The 13,449-nt window shown below is 39.4% G+C and overlaps 1 protein-coding gene across 1 annotated transcript in view; it reads right to left on the minus strand.

Moving 5' to 3' along the window:
• Nucleotides 1-9,409, minus strand: part of FAM91A1 (family with sequence similarity 91 member A1) — a 47,786-nt gene extending 38,377 nt beyond the window's left edge. Inside the window, exons 1-2 of the mRNA XM_063451077.1 lie at nt 8,885-9,409; nt 1,028-1,112 (exon numbers count right to left, since the gene is read on the minus strand). Coding sequence (XP_063307147.1) covers nt 1,028-1,112; nt 8,885-8,956 — 157 coding nt within the window. The 5' untranslated portion in view covers nt 8,957-9,409. The remainder of the gene's footprint in view (nt 1-1,027; nt 1,113-8,884) is intronic.
• Between the last annotated feature and the right edge of the window lie 4,040 nt (nt 9,410-13,449).

Raw genomic sequence — 13,449 nt, forward strand, 5'->3', positions numbered from 1 at the left:
GCACCAATCAGAAATAAACATATTGAATAAATTACTGCTACCAGATAAAATGCACCAATCAGAAATAGACATATTTAATATATTACTGCTACCGGATAAAATGCACCAATCAGAAATAGACATACTGAATAAATTACTGCTACCAGATAAAATGCACCAATCAGAAACAGACATATTGAATAAATTACTGCTACCAGATAAAATACACCAATCAGAAAGACATATTGAATAAATTACTGCTACCCGATATTGCTTAATGTTTATTATTGGGACACTAACACGTATCACCATTATACATTGTAACCAGTTCTGCCCATATGGTTTGTAAGGTCACTCTGTGTGTTTCAATGTGTTTTAGATATGCTTCCAGCAGTATTTAAAGATTTTAGTCTGCATTGTAGAATAAAGTAGATTAAGTTATCGTAAAGGAAATAATATTTTTTTTCTTGAGCGAACTGATCTACTCTAGCTCTTTAGAGGACATTTTGTTTCACTGTATTCATTCAGTATGTGCAACAAATCATTGAGGGGCATCCAGCAGCCAGAAAGCAGCTTCCTAAACTATGATTAGCTGGTTGTGGGACAGAGGTGGGTTGTGCTCTATAATCAATACTTGGAATCATAGATACGACTACCCAACCTAGTGCTGGCACACATAATTTACCCTCTGCCCCCAAGCACAAAGGACATTAAACACACAGTTGTTGCTCTTTACTTCTTTGATTCTTACGGTCTCATTATTTATTCTGTAAGTTTGTGTAGGCAGGAACCCTCGTTACTTCTGGACTATTTGTCAATTAATTTTCTGTCTTATTTTTTTTTGCTTTACATATATAAATATAAATATATAGTTGCATTGTATTGCATCATGTTACTTAATTTTCATTTAGTTTCGAAGAACATCGGAAAGTCAAACGGTTTATAGACGATTGCCAGCTTAGCAAACGGCAGGACTATTTTTTTTTTTTTTTTTTTTACAAACTGTGCCAGCACCTTTCCCACAGAATCCATGCCAGGACTTTCTTACCTAAATTAATCCTGTATCTCAGCTGGTTTCTGATACTGTACAGGGCGACATGCTTCTCATATTCCTTTTGAGAGTTTCCAAGGCTCTGCAGGAGACACAATGTTCAGAATAAAACAACACGTATCATGGATGATGGATTGCTTTCCAGTAGTGTGTGAGAGGTTAAGTGACCGCTTTCTCCAGTTAGACTCCACTAAGAGCCATCATGGAGGGTTATAATGAAATCAAAGGCTTCAAGAGCAATTTGCAGTGATAGAGTGTAAGTTAAATGTTATGGTTTTACCAACCCAGGGATAAACGGCCTATGCAATTCTAAACACTTCAGATTACCTGTGCCGTGAGGCCTTTAAATAGGCAGAGCATTATGGGAGTTGTAGTTCACAGAAAATGTAAATGTCCCTTTCAAGAGCAAATAATCTGTGAACCTTTAAAAATTCACATTAAAAATGTGAATGAGTTAGAAGTGACAAGGGAATAACTAATTTAACCTGATATAGCTAAACTGACAAACTCTTCAATTTGACAAGTTGAGCCTAAAATTTTATTCCAATGTCTACAAAGCCTAGAATAGGGAACAAACTCCCCAAACATATAGAAACATAGAGTGTGACGGCAGATAAGAACCATTCGGCCCATCTAGTCTGCCCAATTTTCTAAATACTTTCATTAGTCCCTGGCCTTATCTTATAGTTAGGATAGCCTTATGCCTATCCCACGCATGCTTAAACTCCCTCACTGTGTTAACCTCTACCACTTCAGCTGGAAGGATATTCCATGCATCCACTACCCTCTCAGTAAAGTAATACTTCCTGATATTAATTTTAAACCTTTGCCCCTCTCATTTAAGACTATGTCCTCTTGTTGTGGTACTTTTTCTTCTATTAAATATAGTCTCCTCCTTTACTGTGTTGATTTCCTTTATGTATTCACATGTTTAAACGTTATAGAATTGTGAAAATAAAACAGTCCAACATTTAAAAAAAAAACAAAAACAAAAAAAAACTTTACTTTCACATATATTTTTCAGACCGTTTATGCATCTGAACTTCAAGGGTTATTCCAAGCACCACAACAACTATAGTGATTTGAAGTGGTTGTGGTGCCTGGAGTCTGTAACGTCTGGATGTAAAACCCTGCGATTAACCTCTGTGCTGCCAAAGATGTAACTCTGCCTCCAGCAGCATCACCAGGCTGACTAAGTCCCATGCACAGAATTGCAATCATTGGCTGAGCGCAGTCAGCTGACTCCTTACTGAGAAGCGGGCTGTAGTCCTTGGGATGCTTGAGTAACTCATTAAAATGTGTTTTGATTTCTGTGTCTGGAATCACAGAAAGTGAATCTTCCTGTGTTATAGAATGTGTTACAGGTATTCTCTCTCTCTCTCTCTCTCTCTCTCTCTCTCTCTCTCACTCTCGATCTGTGCTGCAAGGCATTGCTATAAAATAAAACCAGCTTATTAAACTGATAATTTCACATTTGCAAACTTTTATGTCTTACTAAAATCCTACTGTTAAAATAAAAAGGTTCTGCTAGCTGGCATTGTGACAAATATGTATACAAATTTATTTTAAAAAGTACCGGCAGATTTATTTCGAAAAATAAAATATCAAATTTAAAATCTGTGACTAAACGTAAACAATAAACTGGATAACTCGCTGAACAATGCATTGAAAACACAACCAGGAAGCAGTAGCCAAGGGGTGATTATTGCCCAGTTATAGAATGTTATTCTAGATCCGCTGTTTTGGCTTAATTTCCATTTTAAATTCACTGTTAATTTATATATAAATAAAAAGATAAAACAATTATAATATAAAAGCAGATATATATCCAGTGAATTTGAAGTAAACCATAAACTCCAAGAATGTGTTATAAACACACTGCAAATGGCATTATATACATAATTAATACAAAAAGAAAAATTATTAAGCATTTCAACAAACAGTCCCTTTGTGCGATATGTTGACAAGCAATTTTTTGTTGCTTTGGGCTATGGAATTCTCATTTGTCATGTGTCAGGGAAGAGCTATGTCTTTGTATATTGATTATTGCAGCACGCGCATGCCAGAGGCCTCTCCAAATAACTGACATAATGAATTAACACCTCTGTTCTTAAAATGGAAAAATGGCACGTACATTTTGAGCCTTTAGGATTATCCTATAGTAGTGGCCCTAGATTTGGGGCTACTGCAGAATTACAGCAGACCCAGAAAAAAAAAAAGCCTGGACCTGTTGATGCAACTAAATTCATGTCAACCTTAAATTGTCACTCTAAGTGCCATAACCCCTAAAGCCTGCTTGGTTATTGTGCCAGAATACCCAGTTCTCAGGATCTGTGTCAAAGCGTTGTTGAGTGGTCTGCCACAAACCAATAATCCCCCAAATCCTATGGTTCAGCCCCTCTCACAGCATGTTGTTAATGAAGAAGTTAGACTTTCGCATTAGCAATATCAATATTACCCAAATCTGGATGAAATAAATAGGGGATTTCACCATGACATCACAACAATCTTCCGAGTGGCAAAAGTCGAAGCGTTCTCCAATTAAAGCTGTAGGCGGTGTCTCTGGAGAAGCGTGGCTGGCGGGTCTCCTGTCATGGGTCCAGTTCTGGGTGTCTATGTGAGCTGTATGTAGGGCAGGGTGGGGTGTCAGGAGATCACTCTCACTCTGAGTGTCTGGTACCGTGGAGAGTGAGTGCATGCTCAGCCCACACTCAGCCAGGACTGTCGGCATGTGAAGAGTGGTGTGCCAACTGTGTACTGGTATAGAGGATGTGAGGATGGCTGACAGTGATAGGGGTTATCATAGTGTCTGTATGGTGCATGGCAGTATGTAAGAAGTGGATTGCCAGCTGTGTCCTGGTATGGGGGATGGCTTGCAGCGATAAGGGGTTTCACAGTGGCTGTATTGGGGTGGGATAGCTGGGATGGCTGGCAGTGATAGGAGTGTATCACAGTGTCGTTCCTTTTGCAACACTGGCTGCATGAAATAAGTATAAGGGTTAGTGGCCTCCCCAGCTCCCTGACACAGCCTGTGTTTTTCCTCACCTGGGGGTTGGGAGGTGGGGTGTTGTACAGTCACATTAAAGTTGGTTCAAACAGGCCCTGCAGATCTGACTGTCTATTCTGAGGAGAATGTCAGTGGAAGCCGCTCGCGTTCTGCCACCTGGAAGTATCTTGGTGCCCATTGTTTACAAACATTCTGAAATGCCGCATTGGTTTAGTATGTCCACTACCAATGAATGTCATCCACGGAAAGTCTGAACTGATATTGCTAATGTGAAATTGTAACTTCTGCAATATTGCTGGCAAGGGGCGAAGCCATGGGCATCCTAGAGGCGCTTCGTTTTGCCAAACAGCTAAAAAAACACTGCCATAGAAACATGGAACAGTGCGTGCTGACACCATAACCACTACAGTGGGCTACCCCTTTAAGGTGAACCTGCGGTTAGCTGTGCAGCACTTCAAGGATTTTTTCACTAAACAACAAATTGTAGTGGGCTGAAAACAGAGTTTGTGTTAAAATTTTAACCCACCCTTTCCATTCACATAGCCATTACTAGTTTGTCTCCCTTCTGTTTTCAACTCTTGTAGAGACAATAGCGAGTATTCACTTCCTAATGCACACGGCATGTCTATGCTTCGAACACAGTCAGCTGTACGAGATTATGGCCATATCAAGTCTTTTACAATGTGTGTTCACCTCCTATGTTACATTTCTCTTTAAATAGTGTCATAAATAGGCTAAAGTAGCCAGGATGCGACTTTAGTAGAGTATGAATCTTATTTAAATCTGCAAATTTCTGCCTAAATTTAGCAATTTAGTTTTCAATTTACTACAAATCAGTGTTTTACTGAATTAGCATCTTGGATTATAATTCTGTAGGTACTAAAGAGAAAATGGAAACACCATAATCACTACAGCTGAGTTTATTGATAGTGACGTAAAAAATCTATGGGCGCCGCCTCCCTTAATTTTTATTAAACTGTTTGAGAACAGTTAGAGTCTGTGCACTCTCAATGCAGAATTTACCCAGTAACAAAATAGGCTGAAGGAAATTAGATATTACTTTGTCAGTTCTTGTTAATTCCAATTTTAGAGAACACTCCAACATTAAACTTGACAGTAATAGACAATTACCACGCAATTAATTTGACATGAAAAGCATGAGTGGTTATTAACCTTGACATTTACGTGATATTAGATTCTTAAATTGCACAATTATTTTGTTGACCAATTCTTCAAACTGTACTGGAATAAATATTAAATAATTCTACAATAAACTTTCTCTGATTTCTTCCCAATGTCAAATGTGTCTTCATATCAATGGAAAAGGAAACAAGACTATAGTTGTCTAGGACCTATTTAATTTGATGAGCCAAACACAACTACTAGGGAACCAATAAAATAAAATGTGGCCACAGTTTTGACAGCAAAAGGCCTAGATGCATTTGGTTTGATTGACAGCCAAATAGGTTAGATATAGTTAGATTGCCAGATAAAGGACTAGATACAATCACTTTCAAAAGCAAGACGTGTAGATCATTTGACAGGAAGAACAGCCGGCATGTAAGACTAGATATAGACAGTGACTGACAGGAAACAGGATAGACCGTTTGATTAGAAATGATAGATACAGACACTGTACTGAATACTAGATCTGAAGACAGTCTGCTAGCCGGGAAACTATCCAACCACAGTGAGTCTGACATTAAATAGGAAACACGCAGCAGTTTTGGCACGACTGAATGTTTCATAGTGAACAAAGCAGAGCGCAGATGTTATGGATGACTAATAAAAGGGAGGAGGAGAAGAATTGATTAGGTATGTGATTTAGGACAATCATAGACCAAATAAAAACACACAGCCCAGAACATCGATCATATAGCAACTGGGTGACAGAGGCCATGAGGAGGCAGGGTGAGGGGTCGTGGAGTAGAACAGCACTGACAGATCAGAGATAACAGTTTGATGGTAAACATTTAGAAAGAGACAATAAAAACAGGTCAAACATTGTGGCAGATATCAACACTAATAAGAGATGCACTGAAACATAAAGCGTAATGGGACAAACTCCAGAAAAGGATAGTGCTAAGGACAGAAACAGCGCGATAGGGCAAAAAAAAACTATGTAATTAGGTAACCGTGGGACGGAAAAAATAAAATGTATTCCATACTTGCCAATATTTTATTTTCCTGCATATTTCCATGGCAGCACTACAGATAGGTATAGCGCCTCCCACTATTAAATTAGACCGGAAAACCTAACTAAACAATAAAAGACTCCATCACCGACATCCTCAGTCTTAAAACCAAGCAACAAACTAGAACCCAAAGAAAGGGCAGGAGTGTAGTACTGCCATGGCCTATAACCAGGAAAGCGCTGCGGAATTTGACGGCGCTCTATAAATATCATAATAATAATAATAATAATAATAAAAGAAAATATTGGCAAGTATGGAATACAATTTCTGTTTTCTCAGTTAACAGAAGGGAGGGAGAACAAAGGAAACAAAAAAAAGCCAAAAGGCATGATGTTTTTTTAGAAACTCAATTACAAGATAGCTGAAATGACATTACACCTCCTGAAGGAATGCAGAGCTAGACGATCTGGCCAAATCTAAACGGCAATGATTGATAAAAGGTGTTAAATGAGTGCCAAGTTGCCGCTGAAAAATGTGGCCAGGAGGAATATTAGCTGCAGCTGCCCATGAAGAACCCAAAGATCTTGTAAAATTAGCATGAATACCCATGGAATCTGAACTTCAGAGCTTGGTAAACCTGGAAAATTGCTGAGATGTACAATCGAACAATGGACATGGTAGAAGCAGCCAGCCCAACAAATGTCCAGATGGAATAATAAAAAGATGAGAGGTCTTTATGGTGTTAGAAGTGCAGTAATCTGAGAGACAACAAACTAGGTCCAAACAATACCACTTTGCCGCCTCCTCTTCCAATGAAGGATGGGGGGAAAAAATATGCATGTAAGAGAATATCATGATTGACATGGAAGGAAAAAAATAATACCATCAATTTCAAGGACTGGGATGCAGGATGGAACACAAGCCCTTGATGCAATATAAGTTGCTCTGTAGTTTCCCAACAAGTTTGACAGGCATCCGTTGTTACCATTAACCACTAAATCTGGCCCAGAGGAAATCCCAAATAAAGATTGCTATCATCCAGAAATTGAGTTATTTTTTGACCTTGGAGAATATGAAGCTCCTTTGGTTCAGGTTCATGTTTAAAAGCTGTTACAGGAAATCTTTTTTGAGGTATCCTCATATGCCACTGAGCCCATTTTGAAAGCCTTGTCATAGAGGCCAGACTCACCAAAAATCTTTAACTGGATCCTTTGTGCTCTGTCCTGAGATAAGGACTGGATGTGTGAAACCTTGCACCCAGACAGACCATCACTTAAGATGGGGAAAGCTAGCATTTCTTGGGTATGATAATCCAACCGAATTTCTGGAGAATGTGAAGAATTCAATCCTGATGAGAAAGAAGTTGTTACTTATCCAGGTAATTATAGATAAAAATGCCCTCCAGTCAAATGTGAGATATATAATTTTGGATAATGTTCCGTGAGCAATTTAGACCAAAAGGGGAGAACTCAGACCTGGTAATGCTGATGGTCCACCAAAAACCTTAATAACTTCTGGTGAGGAAGGTCAATATGAACATGAAAATAAGCATCTCAGAAGTCTATGGAAACCATCCAATACCCTAGAGAGATCACCGATAATGGAACTGACTGATTCCATCTAGAATCTTCTTGCAAACAATTACGTGTTGAGTTTGTGAAGATCCAGGATTAGTCTAGATTCTCTGATGCCTTTTGGGTCAAAACAAGTCTTGACTAATAACACAACCCTCTTTTTCCAAAGGGCACAGGGCAAATTACTCCTTCTGCAAAGAGAGAGGTCGTGAAGAGATTAAGAGCTTTTGCCTTCTCTGGGTCTTGAGGAATCTGGGTTGTTAGAAATCGAGGACGAGGGATGGTAGAGAATTCCAGAAAATATCACTTGCTTAGAATTTTTAAAACCCATTTGTCGAATCTGAACTGGGACCTCAGAAACGTTGAGATGTTTTGATCCCACTGCCAAGAATTGTGCTGGAGCCCCATCAGAATTGCTTAGACTGTCTGGTGCTATCTCCTCTTCAACGACTACTTCTTAAACAGGAAAAACCTTCCTTCCATGTGTGTGATCTGTAAAATCCTTTACCAGGACCGATAAAAAAATGTCTGCACTTCTAATGCCCTTTTTATGGAGTTGTCCAGATGTTTTCCAAAAAAAAGCATATGCCCTGGAAATGGAAGTCCATATCCAGAAAAAAAAAAACAACACAAAGCCAGAAGAAAGTATGTAATAATAACAAATAATATGGCTATATAATGTATATAACCAATAATATTACCCATACCAGTACTTAAGTTTAGCAGAACCATGTAGGGCAGTGTTCCCTAACCCAGTTCTCAGGGACCACCAACAGTCCAGGATTTATGTATTTCCCTGTTTTATTCCAATGGAGATACTGACAAAACCTGCACTGTTGGTGGTCCATGAGGACTGGGTTGGGGAACACTGACTGATGTAGGTGATAGTCTCTTGTTTTGTTTAATTAAGAGGTGCCCCTGTCCAATTTAGGAGTGGGAGGTGTTATACCCATCTGCAGTGCTGCCGTGGATCTATCCGGTACACAGTGTGTCAGCGCAAAAGACAATATAATTGGGCATGCTCTGGAAAGGGGCACTTTGACAAGTCAAAAAACTAGAACAAAAAAGTAAAAGGCATCACATACACTGTGACAAATGAAGACATAGACAATTATGTATCCTACGTATATGTGCTCACCTGTTTCACGTTTGCTGGTAATTTGGCCCATGGGTAGTTTTGTCTGATGTGAAACTCTACGTCAATATTCATGATGCTTCCTGGGACCAGGCAGCAGGACCCTGCACCTCAGCATTTATTTATTACACTCCCAGAGTCTGCATTTATTTATTACACCCCTAATGTTTTGCATGTATTTCTTAGAACTCCGATTCTGCATGTAGTTATTACAGCTCTAGAGTATTACATGCATGCTCTTAATGCTGCATGAAATAAACTTAAAAATCTTATTGTATTTATTCAACCAGCACATCCACTGAATTAGTTTCTCAATTTATAGTATGCCCTGATCTGCATTATACATACATATATATATATTGCACCATCAGATTGTGCATGTATCTATCAACCCACCAGAACCTGGATGTATTTATTTATTAAACTGAAGATTCTGGGTGTATTTCTCAGAATTCCAGAATCAGAATGTTTATATAACACCTCCAGATTCTAAATGTATTTATCACAGACCCTGACGTGAATGTATTTATTAAACCACCAGACCCAGGATGTATCTATCAGGATCACATACATTCAATGTCTATATTGCACCTTTAATTCTCTGTATTAACTCCTGCAGGAGTCCAGCCCCCACTCCATGTACATTTAGAGCAGGTCCCCCGTCTAGCAGCCCCTCTCCCTCATTAATGACCCCCCCTGTCCAGCTGTGGCCCTCCAGCCCCGGTTACCCTGGCTGATCACCCCTCTACCTAGCTCCCCCCGGTTACCAGGACTCTGGCTAACTTGCTGTCAGTCGGTAGGAAGTTACTTCCTCATTGTCAGGTGGGCGGGGACAGTAGACTCTGACGCCACATCCGGTGAAGCCGAGGTGGTGACGTAGCGGTACTGGCAAGGGTTACCGCAATGCATTGTGGGCTGCACCCGCTTGCTCTCCGTTACTATAGTGAAATTACGTCATACCCTGACACCCAGACTGCATTGGCCATGCTGCTATGACTGCTCCAGTCCCAACAGAATAGCACGGTGAATGTAGTGTGCAAAGGTAGACAGTCAGATAGAATAGACAGACAAAGAAACAGAGAGAATACACAGACAGAGAGACATATAGAGAGAATACACAGAGACAAACAGAAAGAATACACAGACAGAGACAGAGAGAATACAGAGGCAGAGAGAATACACAGACAGAGACATACAGAGACAGAGAGAATACACAGACAGAGAGACAGATAGAGAAGAAACAAACAGAGAGAATACACAGACAGAGAGACAGATAGAGAAGAAACAAACAGAGAATACAGAGACAGAGAGAATACACAGACAGAGAGACAAATAGAGAGAATACACAGAGACAAACAGAAAGAATACAGAGACAGAGAGAATACAGAGGCAGAGATAATACACAGACAGAGACAGAGAAGAAACAGAGAGAATACAGAGACAGAGAGAATACACAGACAGAGAGACAAATAGAGAGAATACACAGAGGCAAACAGAAAGAATACACAGACAGAGACAGAGAGAATACACAGACAGAGAGACAGATAGAGAAGAAACAAACAGAGAGAATACACAGACAGAGAGACAGATAGAGAAGAAACAAACATAGAGAATACACAGACAGAGAGACAGATAGAGAAGAAACAAACAGAGAGAATACACAGACAGAGACAAACAGAGAGAATACAGAGACAAACAGAATACACAGACAAAGAATCAGCTAGAGAAGAAATAAATAGAGAGAATACACAGACAGAGACAAATAGAGAGAATACACAAAGAGACAGAGAAGAAACAGAGAGAATACACAGACAAAGAGACAGAGAAGAAACAGACAGAATACACAGACAACGAGACAGATAGAGAAGAAACAGAGACAAACAGCAAGAATACACAGTCAGAGACAAACAGAGATAATACACAGACAAAGAGACAGTGAAGAAACAGACAGAGACAAACAGAATACACAGACAAAGAGACATAAAGAGAAGAAACAGACAGAGAGACAAATAGAGAAGAAACAGACAGAGAGAACAGACAGGTAGGATGGGTAGACAGAGAGAATAGACAGGCAGGACAGATGGAGAGAGAGAGAGGATAGACTGGCAGGATGGGTAGACAGAGAGAATAGACAGGCAGGATAGATGGAGAGAGAGAGAGAATAGACTGGCAAGATAGGTAGACAGGCAGGACAGATGGGGAGAGGGAGAATAGACTGGCAGGATAGGCAGACAGAGAGAATAGACAGGCAGGATAGATGGAGAGAGAGAGAATAGACTGGCAGGATAGACAGACAGACCGAATCGACTGGTAGGATAGATAGACAGACGGGCAGAGAGAATATACAGGATAGATAGAGACACAGATAAAGAATAGACAGGCAGGATAGATAGGTAGACAGTGAGAATATATGGGTAGGAAAAATAGACAGACTTAGAGAATAGAGAGGCATGATAGGTATACAGTCAGAATAAATAGAAAAGGAGGATAGGTAGGTAGACAGAGAGAGAATAGTCAGGCAGGATAAATGGATAGATAGAGAGAATAGACAGGAAGGATAGATAGACAATCAGGGTAGATAGGTAGACAGACATAAATAGAGAATAGACAGGCAGGATGGATAGACAAGCAGGGTAGATAGACAGACAGAGGGAATAGACAGGCAAGATAGATAGACATAGAAAATAGACTACAAGAAACAATTATAAAATAGAGAATAGACTGTCTAGATAGATAGACAGAATAGACAGGCAGGATAGGTAGACAGAAAGAGATAATAGACTGACAGGATAGGTAGATATACATACATAGAGAATAGACTAACAGGATAGATAGATAGATAGATAGATAGATAGATAGATAGATAGATAGATAGATAGATAGATAGATAGATAGATAGATAGATAGATAGACAGACAGACAGGAAAGACAATGAATAGACAGACAACAGGAATGTACAGGCAGGATAAATAGACAGACAGAGAGAACAGACAGGCAGGAAAGTTATACAGATATAATATGCAGGGTAGGTAGGTAGAGAGAATAGATAGACATGATAGATAGGTAGACAAAGAGAGATAAAAGGCAGGTTAGGGAAGTAAACAGAAAGAACAGACAGACAGGATAGCAAGACAGACAGACACAGAATAGTCAGAATAGATAAGTAGGTGTGACTAGCAACATAAACAAAGTGATTTAACTCCTAAATGGCAGATAATTAAGCAGTGAGACTGCAGGGGTATGATCTGTACACTAAAACTGCTTCATTAAGCTAAAGTTATTTTAGTGACTATAGTGTCCCTTTAAAAGAACTATCCATTCCAATTTTTTTTTTACAAAGAACACAAGATGTAGAGGGGCTAGGAAGGATTCTGCAGCCACAGAGGAGGAAGTAGAGCCAGGGAGGACCAGGTACTATGGAGTCTTGAGGAATTGCGCGCGCCTTTGCTCACAGGCCAACTAGCATTTGGCAGAAGACAGGCACATTATTTGGAGCTAACGGAATGAGGAATAAAACCTCCCTGGCTGTCAATCAGATGTTTCTTGATTTGTTTATAAAAGGGCCAGCTACTTAAAGAAATAGTCAATTTTTTGAAGTGCAATTAAAATAGGATACTCCTTATGCTTAAAGCAAAGCAAGCTGTATGGCTTGGTCCTTTAATGGCTTTTGCATGCATTCTTTTAAATGGCCTGCAGAGGATGATATTGTGATATATTGTATATGTACATTGATAAATGAACACAAAATTATCCAGACCACAAGATGCACTGTAAGATATGTTAGAGTACTATCTAGGATAAACCAGCACCCCCTACTGGTAAAAACATATAACCAAAAGCACACCGGACGTCTTGTGCAAAAATAAATCTTTATTCAGTATATAAATTTAAACCCTTACTTATGTAGTACAGAAAGAAACTAATCAAAATAACAGCTTGGAGAAATTCAGTAATGTCAAAACAATTAACGAGAACATAGGTTAAATGTATCTTAAACCCAAGACTGAAGAACATAAATGATGGCAGATTAATCTGGGAAGATAACATTATTCTAGAGTAAACATTTGTTTGTTTTTTTTAATTTACTTTTGGTTGCTATTCTTTATTCTTGCATCCTTGTGGCCTTACAATAGAGAGGGTGATTTTACAACAACAACCTACACTGATCACAACCACTGACAGCTGTAGTGAATAACATGCATTATATCATCACAATGACAAATGTCAATCAGTAGGAAAATATCAGGCAGCAAGTGAACATACATGTGTTTTGAATTTCATGTGTTGGAATCAGGAAAATTGGGCAAGTGAAAAATCTGAGTGACTTTGACAAGGGCCAGATAGTGATGGCTAGACTACTGGGTCAGAGCATCTCCAAAACTGCAAGTCTTGTGTGCTGTTCCCAGTATGCAGTGGTTAGTAGCTACCGAAAGTGGTGAAAGGAAGGACAACCAGGAACTGGCGTCAGGGTCATGTGTGTGCCCAAGACTCATTGATGCATATGGTGAGCGAAGGCTAGCCATCCTGGTCCGTTCACACAGAAGAGCTACTGTAGCTCAAATTGCTGA

Source organism: Pelobates fuscus, chromosome 4 (genome assembly GCF_036172605.1).
Source record: "Pelobates fuscus isolate aPelFus1 chromosome 4, aPelFus1.pri, whole genome shotgun sequence".
NCBI lineage: Eukaryota > Metazoa > Chordata > Amphibia > Anura > Pelobatidae > Pelobates > Pelobates fuscus.